Below are 23,353 nucleotides of genomic sequence, written 5' to 3'. Positions count from 1 at the left end.
CCCCCAAGGAAGCAGACTGAGGCCAGGCCGCCGGCCGACTGGACCACCTGCTTTATCGTGACCGTGCCGCCCCCCCTCTCCCCACACGTCGCCGTCCCCAGGCCGGTCGGAGACGGGCATCAGTAAAAGTCCTCGGGGTCGGGATCGGAGCCTGGGGCCGACCCCTGCTGGTTCTGAATCTGCTGCTGCTTCTGGTACAGAGAGGCCACCTGGGTGGGGGCGCGGGGGCGGGGGAGGACAGGGTTAGTGGGGGTCGCTCCGTCCCCCAGGCCTGGCTGCCCTCTGCCCGCCCCGTCCCCGGGGGCTGCCAGCAAGCTGCTCACCTGGGCGCTGGTCGTGGCCTCTTCCGGCTTCTTGTCGCTGCGGACGCGGACGAACCGGGGGAAACGTAAAGAGATGCCCTTCTCGCTGTCCACCTGGTGGGAGCGGGGGGGGCGAAGGAAATCGATCAATCAATCAATCGTATTTATTGAGCGCTTACTGTGTGCAGAGCGCTGGACTAAGCACTTGGGAAGTCCAAGTTGGCAACATCTAGAGACGGTCCCTACCCAACAGTGGGCTCACAGTCTAAAAGGGGGAGACAGAGAACAAAACCAAACACACTAACAAAATAAAATAAATAGAATAGATATGTACAAGTAAAATAGGGTAATAAATATGCACAAACATGTATACACGGCAGTCAAGTGGTGGAGCCGGGATTAGAACCCACATCTTCTGACTCCCAAGCCCAGGCTCTTTCCACTAAGCCACACTGCTTCTGGAGTACAGGGCGAGCACTGTACTAAGTGCTTGGGAAAGGACGGCAGAGCCATATAACAGACCCGTTCCCTGCCTACAGTGAGCTTCCAGTCTAGAGGCCCACCCAGTTGGCCTTCATCTACATTTACTATTTACTACATTTACTATTCATCTACATTTACTCTACTTATTTATTTACTCTATTTATTTATTTTACTCTATTTATTTATTTTATTTGTACATGCCTATTCTGTTTATTTTATTTTGTTAGTATGTTTGGTTTTGTTCTCTGTCTCCCCCTTTTAGACTGTGCGCCCACTGTTGGGCAGGGACTGTCTCTATATGTTGCCAATTTGTACTTCCCAAGCGCTTAGTACAGTGCTCTGCACATAGTAAGCGCTCAATAAATACGATTGATGATGATGATGATATATACATACATACAGGTGCTGTGGGGAAGGGAAGGAGGTAAGATGGGGGGGGGCGATGAAAGAGAAACATAAACATACAACGAAGATGAACCCCGAGCCAGTAGGGGTATGAGAGAAAACCATCTCTGCCAGGAAGTCTTTCCTACTAACTGCTGCGAGCACCTAGAGGGGCAACTGCTGTGCCCACGCCCACCCACCCACTTCCACGGGGGTCCCCCAGACACCTGACGAGCTGCCCTCTTCATCCTTAGTTTGGGGGCTTTGGCCCCAGTCTCCCCCCTTCCAGCTGCCCCCAAACCCGGGGATCCCCCAGCCCCTTCCCCCATCCTTCCTGCCCCCCAGCTCCCCTCCCGCCGCTCACTCACCAGGCCCACAGCCGCGGGGTAGATGGGCGAGAGGGACAGGTCGGCGCACTTGACCTCCCAGACTTCGGCGGCCTCCACCCAGTGATCAGGGGCCACGCTGCCGTCACAGCGGTAGTAGGGCCGCGGGGCGGGGAGCACGTGGTCCTAGCAGAGGGCCGGCGGGGGGAGGAAAAGGGCACGGTCGCCGCTGGCCACAGACTTGGGGCCTTGGGAGCCCCTAGACGCGAGACACAGGGCAGGAGTGACCTCCCGCTGCCCACCTGGGCAGGGCCGAACTGCAAGCCGCCGCCACAGGAAATGTGACTTTTGAAAATTCGGTCTACGCTGCTGAATTTTGGCCGGGGTCCTGCCGCCCTGGACCCTACCGGCCCTCTTGCCCCTTCCCTCCCCTAACGTTCCTCAAGCTGCCCGGGGGTGGGTGGGCCCGGGAAAGGCAATCCCCCACCCTTCTCCTCAGGCATCAGAGTGGGGTGCTCACACGGTTCCATCGGCCTGGGGGGCGAGAGGGGCAGAGCCGAAGGTGGCCTCGGCCAAAGGCCCCGCCGTACCTGGAGGGTCCGGTGATGTCTGTCCAGCTCCTCGTCGCTGAAGCCCGTCCCCAGCTGAGGAAGAAGAGCGGGGGGACGAGGGGGAAACAGAGGTCAAGAGAGGCGGCCCTCCGGCCTATTCGGGAGGGGAGGCCGTTGGCCCCGACGAGCGGCCCCCCCCCAACCTCGCCCCCCGTCCCGCCCCAGGCCGAACCTTGCACACGGCCTGGTACTCCTCCCCCTCGTCGTCGTAGGCGGCCAGCAGGAAGCCCCCGTAGCGGCCGGCCCGCTTGCCCCGGCCCAGGTAGACGCCGATCACCACCAGATCCAGGGTGTCTCCGACCCCTTCCAGGTAGTCCTTCTTCAGCTACGGATGGCAGGGAGAGCAGGCAGGTCATCAGCAACGTCTGAATCGGCCCCCCTGCCCCTTACGGGAAACAGCCCCCTCCCCGATTTGGGGTCCTGACCACCCCTGTCCGTGTCCCTCGCCCTCCCTGCGCTGGTAATCTCTCTGCCACCTGTCACTTGTGCACCTTCTGCTACACGCTCCACTCCTCCTCTCCCGCCCTCCCCGCAAGTCCCACTTTGTAGCTAAGGCCTCCCTCCCGCCCCGCAACAATCTTCCAACAGCAGGCGAGGCCCAGAGGGGTCCAGGAGGCAGAGGAGGCCAAAGTGCTCGTGCTAAAGGCCTCAAGGGGATGGAGACAGTGGGGCAGCGGGAGAAGCTTGGCTAGGCCTGGCAGGGGCCCCGGGAAAACCAGCCCTCCGCCCCGCGGGGTCTGGGAGAGTGGCCCCACGGACAGACGGAGGTGGGGCCGGCCGGCGCGGAGGCAGGGTGCCACCGAGATGACCTCTCTCACCTTGAGCCAGTTATGGGACCGTTTGGCGATCTCGTAAGTGGCATCCACATCCAGCGTCTTCACCATCAAGCCCTCGCAGGAGTCTGGGGTAGAATCAGGTCAGGGCGGGGGGAGCAGGAGGAGAGGGGAGGATGGTCAGAGGCGGGGCGGGGGGCAGGGTCTACTGCAGGTTTGGAGGGGAATGGGGGCGAGGAGGAAGGTGGGGGAAAGAGCACGGGCAGGTTTATATCTACCAAGCATACTCAACTCTCCCACACACCCAGTAAGTGATTAATACGTACTATCCATCGGGTGCGCGACAAAGGGGTTCGGCTTGTGTGTGTGTTGGAGGGCTTGGGGGGGCTCCCACCTCGCACAGACTGCTCCAGGAACTCCGAGATCTGGTCCGTGTCGGCCGAGTCGAGGGCGGTGGCGAAGACGAACTCTCCCTCCGTCTCCAGGAAGTGCTCGTGCAGCAGTTGGCGGCGGCGGGAGAGGGGCTGGCGGACCAGCGACTGCCGGGGGGCGGTGGGTAGTGACAAGACCAGCCTGGGAGGGGCCCCGGGGATGGGGGGGGGGAAGAGACTTCCTCGGGGGTGGGGACATCCCCCCTTCCCCACAGCACCTGTATATATGTTTGTACAGCTTTATTCCTCTATTTTACTTGTACATATTTACTATTTATTTTATTTTGTTCATGGATTTTGTTTTGTTGTCTGTCTCCCCCTTCTAGACTGTGAGCCCGTTGTCGGGTAGGGACCGTCTCTCTATGCTGCCGACTTGGACTTCCCAAGCGCTTAGTACAGTGCTCTGCACACCGTAAGTGCTCAATAAATACGATTGAATGGATGAATGAATGAGGAGAGGGAGGGAGAGGGCGTCTGTTTCTCGTTTGGACTCACCTCCCCGTTGAGGTAAATGATGTCGAAGGCGTAGATGCAGACCTGCACCTTGATCTCGGCCGCATCCACCTCCTGGCCCCCACCGACCCCGGATGGACACGCACGGAGAGGTGGAGACGCAGACGAGAGAAGCGGCCCTCAGGGGATCGGCGAGGGCTGGTTCGCCCACAGCTCCCCGTAACCCCCCGCTGCGGCGGTTTTATCCAGTGGCAAAAAAGGCATGCAGAGGACGAGTAAAGGCACGCGTGTCTGTGTTTGTGGGGACGGAAGCAAGGAAGGACTCGGAGGAAGGGTCTGGGTAAGGGGGCAAAGTCACCTTGCGCTTGCGTGTGGTGAGGACCTGGAAAGGTTGGATCTGCTTCCGGTCCCGGTCCCAGGCCACGGCTTCCGTGTCCAAGATGCAGGAGGTGACGGACGCCTTCTTCATCTGGACCCGCGCCGAGGGAAGGGGTGGAGCAGGCAAGAACAGGGATGGACGTAAGGAAACAGGGACAGACACGGAAAGGGCGGAGGTCGCCGCCCGCCGGACTTCCTGCCCCGCTCCCGCACCTTGGGGACGCGGGCGATGACGTCGGGATAGCGGGCGGTGTTGTCCTCCTGGTTGCGGCTGTAGATTCGCACTTCGCCACTCTCCAGGATATGGATCTGGAAGGACGGGGGAAAGCGGGAAGGTATAGCCTCTACCCCACCCCCTGCCTCCCTGCGCCTTTTTCTTTTTCCTAAATTGCATTTGTTAAGCACTTACAATATGCCAGGCGCTACACTAAGCGCTGGGATAGACACGAGCTAATCAGCTTGGACAAAGTTCCTGTCCCACACATTCTTACAATCCCACACAATCTTACATTTGAACCCCACATGGGTTCAAATCCCGCCTCCGCCAACTGTCAGCTGGGTGACTTTGGGCAAGTCACAACTTCTCTGTGCCTCAGTTACCTCATCTATAAAATGGGGATTGACTGTGAGCCCCCCGTGGGACAACCTGATCACCTTGTAACCTCCACAGCCCTTAGCAGAGTGCTTTGCATATAGTAAGCGCTTAATAAACGCCATTATGAACTGGCCACCGATACACCCGATCCCCAGGGCAGAGGGAAGGTGGAAGGAGGAACGGGGTTGGGGGAACTTCCAAGGGCCATCTTGCCTAAGAGCCTGTCGGACGCTGCGGAAGGGATGGAGGTCGGATTTAGGGAGGGCCCGAGCCGCCGCCCTCCCTGGGGCCCCTACCTGAGCCCGTTGCCCGTCGTATTTGTACTCGCAAGTGAAGGCCGCCTCCTCGAAGCGCTTCAGCACTTCCCCGACCCCCTTGGTGGGGTGCGCCAGCATCGGCTTCAAGGGGACGCCTGCAGTGGGGCGGTGGACCGGTTACAGAGGGAGATCGGGTCGGGGGCCGGGAGCTGTAAGCTTGTCGTGGGCAGGGAATGGTCACTGTTGTATTGTACTCTCCCAAGTGCTTAGTATAGTGCTCTGCACCCGTTAAGCGTTCAATAAATATGACTGGCAATACAAGGGGCAATGCCACTGAGGCTGTGCTCACTGGGAAAGGGGCAAGGCCTTGGAGTGTGCCCTGGGGGAGGGCAGGAGGGGTAGCAGACTTAAGCAAAGAGGACTAAATGGATAGGGGCGACACTGGAGGAGTGGGCCGCTACCCCAAGCCAAGAGGGGGCATGGGACAGGTGTGAAAAACCAGCAGGCTGGAAGGGGCACCTCACTGGGGGCAGAGGCTTGGAGGTGGGGGGGCCAGGGGCAGGGAGGAATCCTCTACCTGGCGTCAGTTTGCAGCGGTCCGGCAGGCTCTCTACGCCGTGCTCCAGGAGCACGGGGATGATCGTGTCGTAGTTGGGCACCTCGCTGAGGACGGGACGGCTCGCTGAGGTGCTGGCCCTCTAACAGGCCATCCCAACCCTCCCTCTGCCCCCGTGCCGGCTGGTTGAGGAAGGAGACGCCACCCCCGTGCCCTCGCCCCGCCAGGAATCACATCCCTCAATCCCGCACCTTTAGTTTCAAGCCCAAAGTTTGCAGTCAGGGACGTGTCTGTTTTATCATACTCTCCCCAGCGTTTAATACGGTGCTCTGCCCACAGTAAACGCTCGATAAGTACGAACAACTGACCAACTGCCCCTTCTTCCTGCCCACTTTCCTGGTGTCCACCCGGTCCCGCGCCAGTCTCTCACCATAACGTCTGCTTGACGATCATGACCCTCTCCTCGATCCACGCCTTGCGGGCCTCAGCCGACTTCCCCTTCCCGGCGTCCGGCACTTCGGGTGGGTACCCTGAGTGGAGGTCGGGTCAGGGGTGAGGAGTCGGGGGCCCATTCCCCCTGACAGCTAAGGCCGGGGTCTGCGGCTCCCCGAGGTCCCCCCGCGGGCAGCTGGCTTCTAACCTTGACTCGGGGGAGTGAGCGTGGCAGCCTGGGCGATGGCCGCCAGGACGGATTGTTCGGCCAGTCCGATGCGCAGCTTCCCGCTCAGAGACCTGGGAGGAGGGCAGGGGCGGGCGCGGAACACCACAGGCTGTAGGTACGGGGCCGGACCCTCCACCTCCCCGTCCAACCCTTCCCTCCACCCCCACGCCCCTTAGCTTCCTCCTCCCCGACACCTCCCACCCCACCTCCCCAGACTCTCACCGGGCGATGAAGCGAGCCTCCGAATGCCGGCAGGCCACAAACAAGCCTTTGATGACCTCGATCTTCTTGTTCATGGACTGTGACGGGTGGAAGGACAGGCTCACCGAGTTTCTGGGGTCCCGGGGTCCCCAGCCCCAGCACACCTTCCGTCCTCCCCCAGCCTGTTCTCTGGATTTGGGCCTCCAGGTTCTTCCCCGTCTGTTTCTACGCCTTCCGGTCTATTTCTGCATCTCGATCCCAGCTCTGGCCGGCTCTCCCCTGCTGCCTGTCCCCATCCTCCTCCTCTCCCCGCCGCCCCTGTGTATCCCCTCTCCTTCTCTCGCTCGCCCTCCTGGTCTGAGTCTTCGTTCCTCTCTCCGTCCCTTTCTCCCTCTCCTCTGCCCGACCTGAGGGAACCAGATCCGCCCTACGGAGGGAAGAGGGGAGCCGAGCCGGAAGGGGGACAAGGCCGGGCGATCGGTCCACTTGTCTCCGGGAATGAGGGCGACCGGGGGCCGAGACCAGACGGGAGAGAGTCCCTTCCCCCGCTCACCGCATTGCCAACCATCTTGGCGATCTCTTTGAGCTTGGCAAAGACTCCGGTGACCGTGAGGGGGGCGGGGGCGAACACGGTGCGCTGGGTGCTCCGGCTGCTCTCCGCCACCAGCCCCACGTCCCCCCGTTCCGCCGCCTCCGCCCGCACCGCGTCCAGCTGTCGGCCTGGAAGGGGACACGAGAGGCTGGAGGCGGGACCCCGGAAGCGGGCCAGGGCTCCCCGCCTCCGGCTCCAGCCGTTCACCCCCAAACACAGACCGCCCACCGCCTCTCTGCGCCCGAGGGGGTGGGGGGCCGCCAGGGAGGGGGGCGGTCGGCGGTTACCGGTGGCCTGGGCGATGGCTTTGAGCAGCACCGTGTCCCCGACCCCAAGCTCCAGCCCCTCGTGGGCCGGGCCCAAACGGTTCAGGCAGAGGTAGATGCAGGGGAGCAGGTCCGCCGGTGACAGGGAGATGACCGAGCGGAACAGGTTGCTGAGGGTCTCTATGATGCGGAGCCTGACGAGTGCAGGGGACAGAGAGGCAGGAAGGAAGGGGGCTTCGCTCACCCTCTCGGCCAGGACCCGGGGAACGGTTCGGGGGAGGGGGACATTGAGGGGTGGGGGCGCGGCGTGTGATACGTGAACCGACTCCTCCTCCCCATCCCCTCCGCCCTACCTCCTTCCCCTCCCCACAGCACTTGTATATATATATTTGTACAGATTTATCACTACTTATTTTACTTGTACATATTTACTACTCTATTTATTTTGTTAATGATGTGCATCCTCCTCCAGGAGGCCTTCCCAGACTGAGCCCCTTCCTTCCTCTCCCCCTCGTCCCCCCTCCATCCCCCATCTTACCTCCTTCCCTTCCCCACAGCACCTGTATATATGTATATATGTTTGTACATATTTATTACTCTATTTATTTATTTTACTTGTACATATCTATTCTATTTATTTTGTTAGTATGTTTGGTTTTGTTCTCCATCTCCCCCTTTTAGACTATGAGCCCACTGTTGGGAAGGGACTGTCTCTATATGTTGCCAACTTGTACTTCCCAAGCGCTTAGTACAGTGCTCTGCACACAGTAAGCGCTCAATAAATACGATTGATTGACTGATTGATTGATCTGGCTTTAATTCTGTTTGTTCTGACGATTTTGACACCTGCCTACACGTTTTGTTTTGTTGCCTGTCTCCCCCTTCAAGACTGTGAGCCCGTTGTTGGGTAGGGACCGTCTCTCTACGTTGCCGAGCGCTTAGTACAGTGCTCTGCACGCAGTAAGTGCTCAATAAATATGATTAAATGAAGGAAGGAACCAAGGAGATGAGGTCACCTGGCTGACACTTCTTCGATTTTCTCGAAGGTCCGGGCCACAGCGAGGTAGGGAACCCTGGGAGGGTGAAGGGGAGAAAGAGAGGGTCAAGAGGGAAGTTCCTCTCGTGCCCCTACCCCCTGCCACCTCCTCTCCGGTTCCCCTCCCCATTGAGGCCTACTCCTCCTCACTCCGCCATGCAGGCGGCCCCTCGCTGACAGGGAGGCAAGTGGGCTCCCAAAAGGCCGTCGCTTTGGGATCATGGTCCGAGGGAGAGACAGTTGGGGGGCGATGCCCACGTCCGTCCCGGTACCCACCTCTGCCCGTGCCGCCAGCAGGCATCCTGTGTGGGGTGATAGTTAGGCTTGGAAGGGCTGTAGCTAGCTGGATCTGGGAGGTCCGGGGGGCTCGGGGAGCTAGAAGGGAGGCAAGGGGGGGCTGAAAGAAAGATAAGGCTCTGCTCTCCCCTTCCTTTACCCCCACTCCTTTTTCCACATTCCTGCTTCCTACCCACTGACATTTCCTCCTCTTTCCCTCCCTCCTTCTGGCTCCCGCCCCCTATCCCTGGATGGGAAGGGCAGAGCAGGATGCTTGGGTCTCCTGAAAGGCTGGCCCACACAGAAGCAGGGGGATGGGGGAAATGTGTGGTGAGGGGTAGCCAGGCCTTGCCGGTAAGAAGAGGGAGGAGGAGGAGAGACAGAGGGAGGGAGGGAGAGAGAAAGAGTACAAGCGAGCACCTCAAGACCTGCGGGGAGGATACCGAGTCCCCATGAGAACCATGAATCCAGGACTGGTGACCTAGTGGATAGAGCCTGGGCTCTAAGCTCTAATCCTGGCTCTGCCACTTGTCTGCTGTGTGACCTTGGGCAAGTCACTTAAATTCTCTGGGCCTCTACTCCCTCGTCTGCAAAGTGGGGATTAAGCCTGGGAGCCCCATGTGGGACAGAGACTGTGTCCAGATTGATTAGCTTGGATCTACCCCAGTGCTCAGTACAATGCGTGGGACATAGTAAGCACTTAATACAAATTTTTTTTTTAAAAAAAAAGCTGCCCATCTACCCCACTCCTCTGTCCACCCCTCACCAGGCAAAACCACCTTAATAATGATGGTATTTGTTAAGCACTTACTATGCGCAAAGCACTGTTCTAAGCGCTGGGGGGATACAAGCTGATCCCACGTGGGGCTCACAATCAATCTCCATTTTCCAGATGAGGGAACTGAGGCCCAGAGAACTTAAGTGACTTGACCAAAGTCACACAGCTGACGGAGCCGGGATTTGAACGCATGACCTCTGACTCCAAAGCCCGGGCTCTTCCCACTGAGCCACGCTGCTACTCTTAATACAGTGCCTGGCACACAGTAAGTGCTTAGCAAATGCCACAATTAATTATTATTATTACTGCCAAACCTGCTCGTTACTGTCTCCTGTGGTTTCTTCGCCAGGGCATTCTCCTTTTCCGCCCCCTTCTCCGCCGGCTTTAAAGGGGCTGGGGAAAGGGGAGCACAGAAAAGGGGGTGGTGGGGGGTCTTCCCAACCCCCTCCGGAAAACCTGTGGGCCCGGGGCTGGAGGGGAACCAAACCCCAGCTCAGCGGGGAGAAAAAGGGCTGGAGACCAACGACTTCCTGGGGGAGCCAGCCTGTCCCGCCCCAGGAAAGCCCCCCCATCCTTCAGGACCTTTTTTGTACATATCTATTCTGTTTATTTTATTTTGTTAGTATGTTTGGTTTTGTTCTCTGTCTCCCCCTTTTAGACTGTGAGCCCACTGTTGGGTAGGGACTGTCTCTATGTGTTGCCAATTTGTACTTCCCAAGCGCTTAGTACAGTGCTCTGCACATAGTAAGCGCTCAATAAATACGATTGATGATGATGATGATGACCTCAAAGGGCCGGGCAGAATGGACCACCGCGGCATCCCCGGAGACGGCGGATCCCCAGAGATGGCGGCCTGACCCCCTCGTACCCGCCTTTCGGGGAGAGACGCATGACGCAGGACTCACCGAAGAAGCTGCTGACAGACGAGCGCAGTTTGGGCTGCTTCTTCTCGTCCCTCTCTGTTCGCCCCGTCCCCGCCACCTTGCCCGGCTTCTCTTCAGGGCTCCCCGCTTTCACCGCCGCTGCCCTCTCCCCTTCCTCGGCAGGCTCTCTCGGTTCTAATAATCACAATTGTACTTTTAAGCGCTTACTGGGGGCCAAGCTCTAAGCGCTGAGATTACTACAAGCTAATCGAGTTGGACACAGTCCCTGTCTGCTGGCAGAGCAGGGGAAGGAAGAGCTCAGTGGGCTGGCTCGTCAATCAACGGTACTTGTACTGAGCGCTTACTGTGCGTAGAGCACTGTTCTCAGCGCTTGGGAGAGGACAGAGTCGGGAGCCACGTCCTCTGTCCGCAAAGGGCTTCAAGTCTAGAGGGGGAGGCGGGCTTTTGAACAAATTACAGATGCGAGCGCTGTGGGGTGAAGGGAGGAGTGAACAGCAAAGCGCTTAGGAGCCGAGTTCTTAGGCGATACTGGAGGGCTAAGATGGGGAAGTGACGGCTTAGTCGGGGAAGGCCTCTTGGACGAGAAATGATTTTGGTAGCGCTCATCGATCAGTAGGACTTATTAAACGGGTCTGTGCAGAGAGCACTGAACTCTGCACTTGGGAGAGTACAACACACCAGAGTTGGTAGAGCCAATCCCCGCCCACAAGGAGCTTACAATCTAGAGACGGAGACAGACATTAATACAGATTAATGAGAAGGAGCATGGGTTAGTGGATAGAGCACAGGCCTAGAGATCAGAAGGTCATGGCTTCTAATCCCGGCTCCGCCACTTGTCTGCTGTGACACCTTGGGCAAGTCACTTCACTTCTCTTTGCCTCAGTTTCCCCATCTGTAAAATGGGGATTGAGACTGTGAGCCCCACTTGGGACAGGGACTGTGTCCAACCCAATTTGGTTCTACCCACCCCAGTGCTTAGTACAGTGCTTGGAACATAGTAAGCGCCTAACAAATACTACAATTACTAATTATTATTAGAGCGCCATCTCCAAAGCCCTTTCCCTTCTCCCTTCCTCAGCTGTTCTGCCCTCTCCATCCCTCTCCTCCCCTTACCTCCTCTCACCTTCCTCTTTCTTGCTCTTCTTGGCTTCACTCTCTCCCTGGGGGGAGACGCCCGCTTCTTCACTATCTGGTGACTCTCCCAGTTTACGCTTGGGTAACTGCTTCCGGGCTGCCCGAAGTGAAGGGAAGGGAGTGGGTAGGGGGGAGGGAGAGGAGAGAACATTAACCCAGCCATCCCACCCACTTGGCTGCCCCTAGGAGGTCCCCCCATTCCATTCCCTACTATTCAAGCCCAACAATCTGGAAGGCCTTCCTGAAAGTCCCACCCACACCCCTCCTGCTGCAATTGCCAGTACATCCTGATGCAGACAGACCTGAGCTGGAAGGCTCAAGGACCCCAGGCTTGGTTAGTAAGTACTTGGGAAGAAGTTGGTGGGGAAGAAGGAAGAAGAGTCCCAGCTGGGTTGGGGGGAACGAGGAGAGAAGGGAGAAAAGGAGATAGGGAAAGGAAAAAAAAAGGATGGAAGGGACAGGAGAAAAAAAAAGATGGGACAGAAAAAAAAGGATGGAAGAGACAGGGAAAAAAAGGATGGAAGGGACGGGGGAAAAAAGGATGGAAGGGACGGGGGAAAAAAGGATGAAAGGGACGGGGGAAAAAAGGATGGAAGGGACAGGGTGAAAAAAAGGATGGAAGGGGCAGGGAGAAAAAAAGGATGGAAGGCACAGGGAGAAAAAAAGGATGGAAGGGACCGGGAGAAAAAAAAGGATGGAAGGGATAGGGAAAAAAGGATTGAAGGGACGGAAAAAAGGATGGAAGGGACAGGGAAAAAAGGATGGAAGGGACAGGGAAAAAAGGATGGAAGGGACAGGGAAAAAAAGGATGGAAGGGACAAGGAAAAAAGGATGGAAGGGACAAGGAAAAAAGGATGGAAGGGACAAGGAAAAAAGGATGGAAGGGACAAGGAAAAAAGGATGGAAGGGACAAGGAAAAAAGGATGGAAGGAACAAGGAAAAAAAGGATGGAAGGGACATGGAAAAAAAGGATGGAAGGAACAAGGGAAAAAAAGGATGGAAGGGATGGGAAAAAAAGAATGGAAGGGATAGGAAAAAAAGGATGGAAGGGAAAGAAAAAAAAAGGATGGCGGGAAAGAAAAAAAGGAAGAGGGCATTGATATAAGAGAGTGCCTTTACCAGTGCGACGTTTGGGGATGCTTAATGGGGAGCTGCCTGAAGGGGAGACTCCGGGAGATTCGGACAGGACCAGACTGCTGGATGGTGACACCACGGGTGAGGCAGCTGGACCCGACGGTTCCCTGGGGGAGGCCGAGGTCGAGGCCGGTTCCTGTGAAGGGCAGGAGGACTCGAGGTTTGTCGTTGGGGGGAACGAGGTGGAGAGGAGGGGGCTGTAGAGGAGGTCAAACTAGAGAGCAGACCACCGCTCACCCGAAGGCACCAGAAGGGGAGCGAGAGGTCGGGGAATGGGGAAGACACTTGGATCTCGGGTGGGAAACGAGGACCGCAGGCAGGGAGACGGCCTACGGTCAACGGGAACCACCTGTCGGAGGCTTGCCTGGGGTGGGGCCTCGGCCGCCGGCTGCACGCCTTCCGGCTCCTCCTCCGCCCGGATCTCGTCGTCGTCCTCCTCCTCGCCCTCGCTCCCCAGGGCCCGCACCGTCTTCTTGCCGGGCCGCTTCACGGGGGAGTCGCCGGCGGGCTCCACGCCGCTCCGCTCCTTGAGGGTCGCCCTGGGAGCGGGAGAGAGCTTGCTACGGGACTCTGCGGGCTGTCCAGAGGTGGCCAAGCCCCCCCCGGGGTCGCAGAAACCCAGTGGCCCGGGCTCTGCCACACCTACGGAGCAGCTGGCCCTGGTGCTGTTTGGACAGCAACTCCCGCAGACCCGGTGGCACGTCCCCTCCCCACCCCCTGCCCCTCACAGGTCCCAATTCGAGTTAAGAAAAAAAAATTAGGGTATTTTTTAAATGCTTACTGCGTGCCAGGCCCTGTTCTAAGCACTGAGATGGATACAAACGAATTGGGTTGGACACAGTCCCTGTCCCACTTGGGGCTCACAGTCTCAATCCCCATTTTACAGATGAGGTAACTGAGGCACAGAGAAGTTAAATGATTTGCCCGAGGTCACACAGCAGACAAGTGGCAGATCCGGGATTAGAACCCATGACCTTATGGCTCCCACACCCACGCTCTATCCACTACGCCATGCTGCTTCTCTGGGGCCGTAGATCCAGATAACTGAGGGTGGAGGCGTCGGGTGGGAAGAGGGCCCCGGGTACACAGTGTGGCGTTCACCCCGGATTTTCCCTGGGGGCTGCCGGGATCGGGAATCCTCACGACCCTTTTGCCTAAGCGAGGGAACCGGGAGCTGGGGAGGCCCACTTGCCAAGAGACCCAAGGACCGGCTTGCAAAGGGGGGCACCCAGAGGAGACGTGAGAAACAATCTCCAGGCGGGACCGTCCTGGACTTGTCCAAGTATAATAATAACGATTATAATTGTGGTATTTGTTTAAGTGCTTACTACGGGCCAAGCACTGATCTAAACACTGAGGAACACAGATCCATTCCCTGCCCTCCTCGCGGCTCACAATCAAGGTGGGAAGGAGAAAAGGGGTTGAATCCCCATTTTACAGGTGAGTTAACTGAGGCCCAGAGAACTGAAGTGACTTGCCCACGGTTATACAGCAGGCTCGTGGTGGAACCGGGATTAGAACCCAGGTCCTCTAACTCTTAGGCTTGAGATCTTTCCACAAGGCCGTGCTGCTCCTCTCCCACATCCCGCCTTTTCACAGGCTCCACCTGACTTAGCCCGTGGGGCGTTTGCCCTTCGAAACTACAGTCTTGCCCTTCCTTCAGGCTCAACCGCAATCAATGGTATTTAGGGAACGCTTCCTGTGTGCAGAGCACTGTACTAAGCCCTTGGGAGAGGACAATACAACAGTTCCCTGCCCCGAAGCCAGCTTATTGACTCCCCGCCGGGAACCCAAGGGTCCCGTTCTCCTGCCGCCACCTCCCCTCCATGCTCTCTCTCTCCCCTTCAGGTTTCCGGCATCTCCCGAGCTGTCCCAACACCCGGCATGGCCTAGAGGATAAAGCCGGACCTGTGTGTCGGCCTGGATTCTAATCCCGGCTCCACCGCTTGTCTGCTGGGTGGCCTTGGGCAAGTCACTTCACTTCTTTGTGCCTCAGTGACCTCACCTGTAAAAGGGGGATTAAGATGGAGAGCCCCATGTGGGCCAGGGGCTGTGTCTCAGTGGAAAGAGCCCGGGCTTTGGAGTCAGAGATCATAGGTTCGAATCCCGGCTCTGCCACATGTCTGCTGTGTGACCTTGGGTAAGTCACTTAACTTCTCTGAGCCTCAGGTCCCTCATCTGTAAAATGGGGGTGAAGACTGTGAGCCCCACGTGGGACAACCTCATTACCTTGTTTCCCCTCCCCAGCGCTTAGAACAGTGCTTTGCACACAGTAAGCGTTTAACAAATGCCATTATTATTATTATCATTAGCTTGGCTCTCCCCCAGTGCTTGACACACACTAAGCCCTTAAAACTGTTATTATTATTATTTTTAGCACCTGAACCTCTCCAAGAAACCGGGACTCCTGAACTCCAGGCCCGGATATTGAGCAGAAAGACGCAGCAAAGGGCAACCTTTTTGTGTGCCCAATGTGGCCAGGCCAGTAGGTCTCGTATTGGCCCTTACGGCCGCAGAGAAGCTCCTAGGTGAACGTCACCGTTAGCGTTATCTCGTTCGGATACCCAGGATAATCATATCGCGTTCTACGTCCCACTTCCCAGCCCCCGGCTTGCCTCCCACTCACTTCGGCGGGGGCTCTGTCGCTTTACTTCCTTCGGCCGGCGTCTTCTCCTCCTTCTTCGCCCTGTCCCCCTTCATGGGTTGGAAGAACGACCTGGAGGGAGACGAGGAATAAAAACGAGTCGGTCAGTCGGAGACCAACCAGACAGAACTTCCGGCCTTCTGGCCCACGAGCTGTTCTCTGCGAAGGATTCCACCCGCTCAATCCATCATTCGGCTGTATTTATTGAGCGCTTACTGTGAGCGGAGCACTGTACTGAGCGCTTGGGAGAATACAACCACAAACAGACATTCCCTACCCACAACGATTTTACAGTCTAGAGGATAAGCTTGTATTTACTGAGCGCTTACTGTGTGCGGAGCACTGTACTAACTGCTCAGGGGAGTGTGATATGAGAGTTGGTAGATGTGTTGGTAGATCCCCCTTGTCCCCCTCTCCATCCCCCCCATCTTACCTCCTTCCCTTCCCCACAGCACCTGTATATATGTATATATGTTTGTACATATTTATTACTCTATTTATTTATTTTACTTGTGCATATCTATTCTATTTATTTTATTTTGTTAGTATATTTGGTTTTGTTCTCCGTCTCCCCGTTTTAGACTGTGAGCCCACTGTTGGGTAGGGACTGCCTCTATATGTTGCCAATTTGTACTTCCCAAGCGCTTAGTCCAGTGCTCTGCACACAGTAAGCGCTCAATAAATACGATTGATGATGATGATGATGATGTGTTCCCTGCCCACAGAGAGCTTACAGCGTTCAGTCCTGCACAAAATTCCCAAACAGGGAAAAACCCAGGAGGGAGGCAGGAGACGGTGGGGACTGGAGAAGTGGTTCATTCATTCATTCAGTCGTATTTATTGAGCGCTTACTGTGTGCAGAGCACTGTACTAAGTGCTTGGGAAGTACAATTTGGCAACATATAGAGACGGTCCCTACCTAACAACGGGCTCACAGTCTAGAAGGACTAGACTGGTGGTTCCAAACACTGCCCGATCCCTACTTCCCGAAACGCTCCCACAACCCCCCATCCATAATCATCCAACACCCGGTTTCGCCAGAAACAGAGCAGAAAGAGAGAGTCAGGCCAGAAAGTGCCTACTGTGAGATTCAGGGAAGACAGCGTCTTCGATCTGGGTAGGGGAGAGCGAGGGAAGTCATGTTGAGAGAAAGGAAAAACGGTTAGCCTGGGAACAGGCTTAGGATAGGGTCCTATGTGGCCAGGGCCATGGGTTTTGCACTGGCCCTTTCAGCCGCACACATGCTCCTAGGAATCAATCTAGCAATCATTTTTTTTTTAATTGAGTTACTTCGACCAATTGTGCGCACAGCACTGTACTAAGCATTGGGAAAGCACAATAGCATTGATAAACACCATCCCCACCCTCAAGAACCTTACCATCTAGTTATAATAATATAATAAGGGCATTTATTAAGCGCTTACTATGTGCAAAGCACTGTTCTAAGCGCTGGGGGGGGATACAAGGTGATCAGGTTGTCCCACGTGGGGCTCACAGTCTTAATCCCCATTTTACAGATGAAGGTAATGAGGCTCAGTGAAGTTAAGTGACTTGCCCAAGGTCACACAGCAGACACATGGCGGAGCCGGGATAGTTGGTACCTATCTATCCATATCTGTAATGTATTTATTTCTACTCAATGTCTCTCCCCTTCTAGACTGTAAGCTCGCTGTGCGCAGGGAATGTGTCTGTTTATTGTTATATTGTACTCTCCCAAGCGCTTATTACAGTGCTTTGCACGCAGTAAGCGTTCAAGAAATAGAAATGAATGAATCAACTGGGAAGACGGACGTTAAAATCGGTCGCGGCTGCGGAAACGGCAGAGAACAAGGATATGTACGGAAGTGGTGCTGGGGCGGGCGGGGTGAGCATCAAAGCGTTTAAGGGATACGGACCCAAATGCATCATCATCATCATCAATCGTATTTATTGAGCGCTTACTATGTGCAGAGCATTGTACTAAGCGCTTGGGAAGTACAAATTGGCAACATATAGAGACAGTCCCTACCCAACAGTGGGCTCACAGTCTAAAAGGGGGAGACAGAGAACAAAACCAAACATACTAACAAAATAAAATAAATAGAATAGATATGTACAAATAAAATAAATAAATAGAGTAAAAAAAATGTACAAACATATATACATATATACAGGTGCTGTGGGGAAGGGAAGGAGGTAAGACGGGGGGGATGGAGAGGGGGACGAGGGGGAGAGGAAGGAAGGGGCTCAGTCTGGGAAGGCCTCCTGGAGGAGGTGAGCTCTCAGCAGGGCCTTGAAGGGAGGAAGAGAGCTAGCTTGGCGGATGGGCAGAGGGATTGGGGGCATTCCAGGCCAGGGGGAGGACGTGGGATGGGGGAGAACGAGGTGCGGTGAGGAGATTAGCCGCGGAGGAGCGGAGGGTGCGGGCTGGGCCGGAGAAGGAGAGAAGGGAGGTGAGGTAGGAGGGGGCAAGGTGATGGACAGCCTTGAAGCCCAGGGGGAGGAGTTTCTGCCTGATATGCAGGTTGGTTACTCACATGATTGTTCGCTGCATGGTGAAGGCTGATGGGATGGGGGCCTTGACACAATCTCAGGCAACAGGTGAGTCCGGGGAAGGGGCAGAACACGTCTTTCAGATGATCCGGGCTCTCATCTGTTCTGCTTGGATGAGAGGTAGCTTGTGAGGAGAGGATACTCGCACGCAGGGCCGCATGGGCGAGAACCAACCCCTGCAACCTACATTTTGGGGTCAGCGGGAGAGAAAAATCAATACCCGCAAGTCATCAGAACCCAGCACGTATTTGAGGGTGGGGGGGGAAAAAGCATTTCATTCATTCATTCAATCGTATTTATTGAGCGCTTACTGCATGCAGAGCACTGTACTAAGCGCTTGGGAAGTACAAGTTGGCAACATAGAGAGACGGTCCCTACCCAACAACGGGCTAAAGCATGCAACTAAGAAGTAGTAAGAAGCAGCACGGCCTAGTAGGAAAAGTGCAGGTGTGGAGTAAGAGGACCTGGGTTCTAATCCTGACCCTGCCAAGTAATAATAAGAATGGTGGCATTTGTTAAGCGCTTACTATGTGCAAAGCACTGTCCTAAGCGCTGAGGGGATACAAGGTGATCAGGTTGTCCCACGTGGGGCTCACAGTCTTCATCCCCATTTTACAGATAAGGTAACAGATTCAGAGAAGTTAAGTGACTTGCCCAATGTCACACAGCAGACGTGGCGGAGCCAGGATTTGAACCTATGACCTCTAACTCCAAAGCCCGGGCTCTTTCCGGGTCAAGTGCTTGCCGTGTGACCACAGGCAAGTCGCTTTACTTCTCTGTGCCTCAGTTCTCTCAATTGTAGAATGGGGATTAAAACTGTAAGTCTCATGTGGGACAGGGACTGTGTCCAACCTGACAATCTTACATCTACCGCAGCGCTTAGTAGAGTGCCTGGCTCATAGTAAGCGCTTAACAGATGCCATTAAAAAAACCACAGCAACAAAAAAATCCCACCTAACTGGGCAGACGCGAGATGATTTCAAGACAGTAGCGCGTATCACGGAAGAGCTCCTTAAACATCCATGGATTGATAAACTGGATTGATAAACAGACTGAGCCCCTTCCTTCCTCTCCCCCCTCGTCCCCCTCTCCATCCCCCCCCATCTTACCTCCTTCCCTTCCCCACAGCACCTGTATATATGTATATATGTTTGTACATATTTATTACTCTATTTATTTATTTTACTTGTACATATCTCTTCTATTTTATTTTGTAGTATGTTTGGTTTTGTCTCCCCCTTCTAGACTGTGAGCCCACTGTTGGGTAGGGACTGCCTCTATATGTTGCCAATTTGTACTTCCCAAGCGCTTAGTAATAGTAATAATAATAATTGGCATTTGTTAAGCGCTTACTACGTGCAAAGCACTGTTCTGTGCTCTGCACACAAAGTACACACTGCACAAAGTACAGTGCTCTGCACACAGTAAGCGCTCAATAAATACGATTGATGATGATGATAAAAGGTAAAAGACCATGGGGGAGAATGAAAATCAGGTTTACCTGTTGCTAACCATTAGTTGCTAATTACTCCTGTTCAGGCCGTGCTCGTTGGGGTAGTAATTACTGTGGTACTGGTTAAGTGCTTACTAAATGCCAAGCATTGGGCTAAGCACTGGGGTAGACATAGTCCCTATCTCCCCTTTACCTCTGCTCCCCCTCCCCATCGCCCCCGACTCCCTCCTGGCCCCCACAGCACTTGTGTGCATATATTTACACATTTACAACTCTATTTAATTATATTAATAATGTGTACATATCTATAATTTTATTTGTTGTTATTGACGCTGTTGATGTCTTGCTTTGAAGGCTGCCTCCCCGCTTCTCCACTTTGACCCCGTCGTGGGCAGGGACTGTCTCTCTCTGTTGCTGAATTGTACTTTCCAAGCACTTAGTGCAGCGCTCTGTCCCCAGTAAGCGCTCAATAAATCCGATTGAATGAATGAATGAGGGAGAAGAGGGACCCCCATTTTGCAGATGAGGAAACTGAGGCCCAGAGAGCGTGTTGCCACCCAGCAACCCAGGGATTAGAATCCGGGACGTCCCAACTCCCGGGCCCTTGCTCTTTCCAATAGGCATGGCTACTCTTGGGGGAGCAGCGTGGCTCAGTGGAAAGAGCCCGGGCTTGGGAGTCAGAGGTCATGGGTTCGAATTCCGGCTCCGCCAATCAATCAATCGTATTTATTGAGCGCTTACTGTGTGCAGAGCACTGGACTAAGCGCTTGGGAAGTCCAAGTTGGCAACATATAGAGACAGTCCCTACCCAACAGTGGGCTCACAGTCTAAAAGGGGGAGACGGAGAACAAAACCAAACATACTAACAAAATAAAATAAATAGAATAGATATGTACAAGTAAAATAAATGAGTAATAAAAATGTACAAATTGTACGAATGTGTACAAATCTGCCACTTGTCAGCTGGGTGACTTTGGGCAAGTCACTTCACTTCTCTCCAAAGTCAGTTCCCTCATCTGCAAAATGGGGATTAAGACGGTGAGCCCCACGTGGGCCAACCTGATTACCTTATATCTATCCCAGCGTTTAGAACAGTGCTTGGCACATAGTAAGTGCTTAACAGATACCATCATCATCATCACGTGACCCTGAGGGTTGTCTTGGGGCCTGTTTCCCTCCCCTTCAGTCTGAGACTGAAGGTCAACCCAGGCCGGCCCTCCACCTCGGGGCCAACCGAGGCTGCCCGGGTGGGCTGGCCAGAACAGTGCTTGGCACACAGTCAGCGCTTAACAAACACCATGATGAGAAGCAGCGTGGCTCAGTGGAAAGAGCCCGGTCTTGGGAGTCGGAGGTCGTGGGTTCTAATCCCGGCTCCGCCCCTTGTCAGCTGTGTGACTTTGGGCAAGTCACTTCACTTCTCTGTGCCTCAGTTACCTCATCTGTAAAATGGGGATGAAGACTGAGCCCCACGTGGGACAACCTGGTCACCTTGGATCTTCCTCAGCGCTTAGAACAAGTGCTTGGCACGTAGTAAGTGCTTAACAAATGCCACCATCGCTATTTATTATTCTTTGGGCCTCAGTTCCCTCATCTATAAAATGGGGTTGAAAACTGTGAGCCCCACGTGGGACAACCTGATCACCTTGGATCTCCCTCAGCGGTTAGAACAGTGCTTGGCACATAGTAAGCGCTTAACAAATGCCATCATTACTATTTATTATTCTCTGGGCCTCAGTTCCCTCATCTATAAAATGCGGATGAAAACTGTGAGCCCCACGTGGGACAACCTGATCATCTTGGATCTCCCTCAGCGCTTAGAACAAGTGATTGGCACATAGTAAGCGCTTAACAAATGCCATCATTACTATTTATTATTCTCTGGGCCTCAGTTTCCTCATCTGTCAAATGGGGACGAAGACTGTGAGCCCCCCGTGGGACAATGTACCTGATCACCTTGGATCTCCCTCAGCGCTAAGAACAGTGCTTGGCACATAGCAAGCGCTTAACAAATGCCATCATTACTATTTATTATTCTCTGGGCCTCAGTTCCCTCCCTCTGCCCATCCGCCAAGCTAGCTCTCTTCCTCCCTTCAAGGCCCTACTGAGAGCTCACCTCCTCCCGGAGGCCTTCCCACACTGAGCCCCTTCCTTCCTCTCCCCCTCGTCCCCCTCTCCATCCCCCCATCTTACCTCCTTCCCTTCCCCACAGCACCTGTATATATGTATATATGTTTGTACATATTTATTACTCTATTTATTTATTTATTTTACTTATACATATCTATTCTATTTATTTTATTTTGTTGGTATGTTTGGTTTTGTTCTCTGTCTCCCCCTTTTAGACTGTGAGCCCACTATTGGGTAGGGACTGTCTCTATATGTTGCCAACTTGTACTTCCCAAGCGCTCAGTACAGTGCTCTGCACACAGTAAGCGCTCAATAAATACGATTGATTGATCTGTCAAATGGGGATGAAGACTGGGAGCCCCCCGTGGGACAACCTGATGACCTTGGATCTCCCCCAGTGCTTAGTACAGTGCTTGGCACATAGTAAGCGCTTAACAAATGCCATCATTATTATTTATTATTCTCTGGGCCTCAGTTTCCTCATCTGTCAAATGGGGATGAAAACTGTGAGCCCGCCGTGGGACAACCTACCCGATCACCTTGGATCTCCCTCTGCGCTAAGAACAGTGCTTGGCACATAATAAGTGCTTAACAAATTCTATCATTACTATTTATTATTCTCTGGGCCTCAGTTCCCTCATCTGTCAAATGGGGATGAAGACTGTGAGCCCCCCGTGGGACAACCTGATCACCTTGGATCTCCCGTGGCGCTTAGAACAGTGCTTGGCGCTGAGTAAGCGCTTAACAAACGCCATCGTTATTATTCTGTGGGCCTCAGTTCCCTCATCTATAAAATGGGGGTGAAAACTGAGAGCCCCACGTGGGACACTTACCAACTTGTACTTCCCAAGCGCTCAGTCCAGTGCTCTGCACACAGTAAGCGCTCAATAAATACGACTGATTGATTGACAACGTCATCACCTTGGATCTCCCTCAGCGCTTAGAACAGGGTAAGCGCTTAACAAATGCCACCAATAGCCCCTTCCTTCCTCTCCCCCTCGTCCCCCTCTCCATCCCCCATCTTACCTCCTTCCCTTCCCCACAGCACCTGTATATATGTTTGTACAGATTTATTACTCTATTTATTTTACTTGTACATATCTATTCTATTTATTTTATTTTGTTAGTCTGGTTTTGTTCTCTGTCTCCCCCTTTTAGACTGTGAGCCCACTGTTGGGTAGGGACTGTCTCTAGATGTTGCCAATTTGTACTTCCCAAGCGCTTAGTCCAGTGCTCTGCACATAGTAAGCGCTCAATAAATACGATTGATGATGATGATTATTATTAAATAATCATAAACGATTATTTAATATAAATTTAATATACAATATAATAAGTAATTATTATTATTATCCCTCCCCCGGCCGCTGGCCTCGCAGGTTGGGCCTGAGGTGGAGTCCACGCTGTCGTCCATCCCGCCCCGTCCCTCCTCTGACGGTCTGTGAGGGGAGCAGTTTTCCCGCCATTTTTTCCCGCCCCTCCCCCCCCCCCAACGACCGTTCCCCCCCAGCGCCGCGCGCACAACGCGCAGGCGCACTGCCCCTCCCCCGCGCGTGCGCCTCCCGCCCTCCCCCCCCCAACGACCGTTCCCTCCCAACGCTTGGCGCCCCCCCCCGCGCCGCGCGCACACCGCGCAGGCGCACTGCCCCTCCTCCGCGCGCGCCCCCCCCCCCCCCAGCCTGACCTGCCTCGCGCCGCCGAACGCCGCGTCTCCCCCAGCGCTCTCCCCGCGGCTCGCGCCACCAGATTCGCGCTGCCGCCCGGCCCCAGGAGTCAAGGGAAAAAGAGCGCGGCCGACGTCACTTCCGGCCGCCGCTGGCCAATAGCCGCCGGCCTCGGCCGCGCGCGGGCTCATGGGGGTTGTAGTCCCCCCCCCCGTCGTCGCCTCACGGGCGAGGCCCGCGTCGTTGAGGTGGTCATTCATTCAATCGTATTTATTGAGCGCTTACTGTGTGCAGAGCACTGGACTAAGCGCTTGGGAAGTACAAATTCATTCATTCATTCAATCGTATTTATTGAGCGCTTACTGTGTGCAGAGCACTGGACTAAGCGCTTGGGAAGTACAAGTTCATTCATTCATTGTCGT

The 23,353-nt window shown here is 54.7% G+C and overlaps 1 protein-coding gene across 2 annotated transcripts; it reads right to left on the bottom strand.

Moving 5' to 3' along the window:
- Positions 1 to 14: 14 nt before the first annotated feature.
- LIG1 (DNA ligase 1) lies at positions 15 to 23,017 on the bottom strand. Of its 2 annotated transcripts, none has more exons than XM_038752694.1 (27): positions 22,952 to 23,017; positions 17,672 to 17,792; positions 15,138 to 15,227; positions 12,861 to 13,050; positions 12,497 to 12,647; positions 11,367 to 11,474; positions 10,265 to 10,417; positions 9,674 to 9,752; positions 8,582 to 8,680; positions 8,286 to 8,342; positions 7,291 to 7,463; positions 6,965 to 7,131; positions 6,433 to 6,509; positions 6,190 to 6,281; positions 5,980 to 6,079; positions 5,571 to 5,656; positions 5,033 to 5,148; positions 4,355 to 4,450; positions 4,122 to 4,232; positions 3,806 to 3,877; positions 3,274 to 3,418; positions 2,925 to 3,007; positions 2,279 to 2,431; positions 2,086 to 2,139; positions 1,538 to 1,681; positions 324 to 416; positions 15 to 209 (listed from the first exon to the last, which is right to left on the bottom strand). In XM_038752694.1, exons 2-27 carry the CDS (start codon positions 17,686 to 17,688, stop codon positions 120 to 122), a joined length of 2,796 nt encoding a protein of 931 aa, XP_038608622.1. In that variant the 5' UTR covers positions 17,689 to 17,792; positions 22,952 to 23,017; the 3' UTR covers positions 15 to 119. The 2 variants fall into 2 exon arrangements, with proteins under 2 accessions (XP_038608622.1, XP_038608623.1); XM_038752695.1 differs by having other exon boundaries at positions 12,876 to 13,050.
- Between the last annotated feature and the right edge of the window lie 336 nt (positions 23,018 to 23,353).

Source organism: Tachyglossus aculeatus, chromosome 10 (assembly GCF_015852505.1).
Source record: "Tachyglossus aculeatus isolate mTacAcu1 chromosome 10, mTacAcu1.pri, whole genome shotgun sequence".
Taxonomy (NCBI): domain Eukaryota; kingdom Metazoa; phylum Chordata; class Mammalia; order Monotremata; family Tachyglossidae; genus Tachyglossus; species Tachyglossus aculeatus.
Note: the sequence above shows the minus strand (reverse complement) of the source record. Positions and strands in the feature narration are given on the sequence as shown.

Coding starts and splice junctions, on each gene's coding strand:
- LIG1 (XM_038752694.1), bottom strand. Junction 13,051..15,137: donor GCGACAGAGCCCCCGCCGAA/GTGAGTGGGAGG, acceptor TCCCGCTCCCAG/GGCGACCCTCAAGGAGCGGA. Junction 5,149..5,570: donor CCGCTGCAAACTGACGCCAG/GTAGAGGATTCC, acceptor GCCCCACTGCAG/GCGTCCCCTTGAAGCCGATG.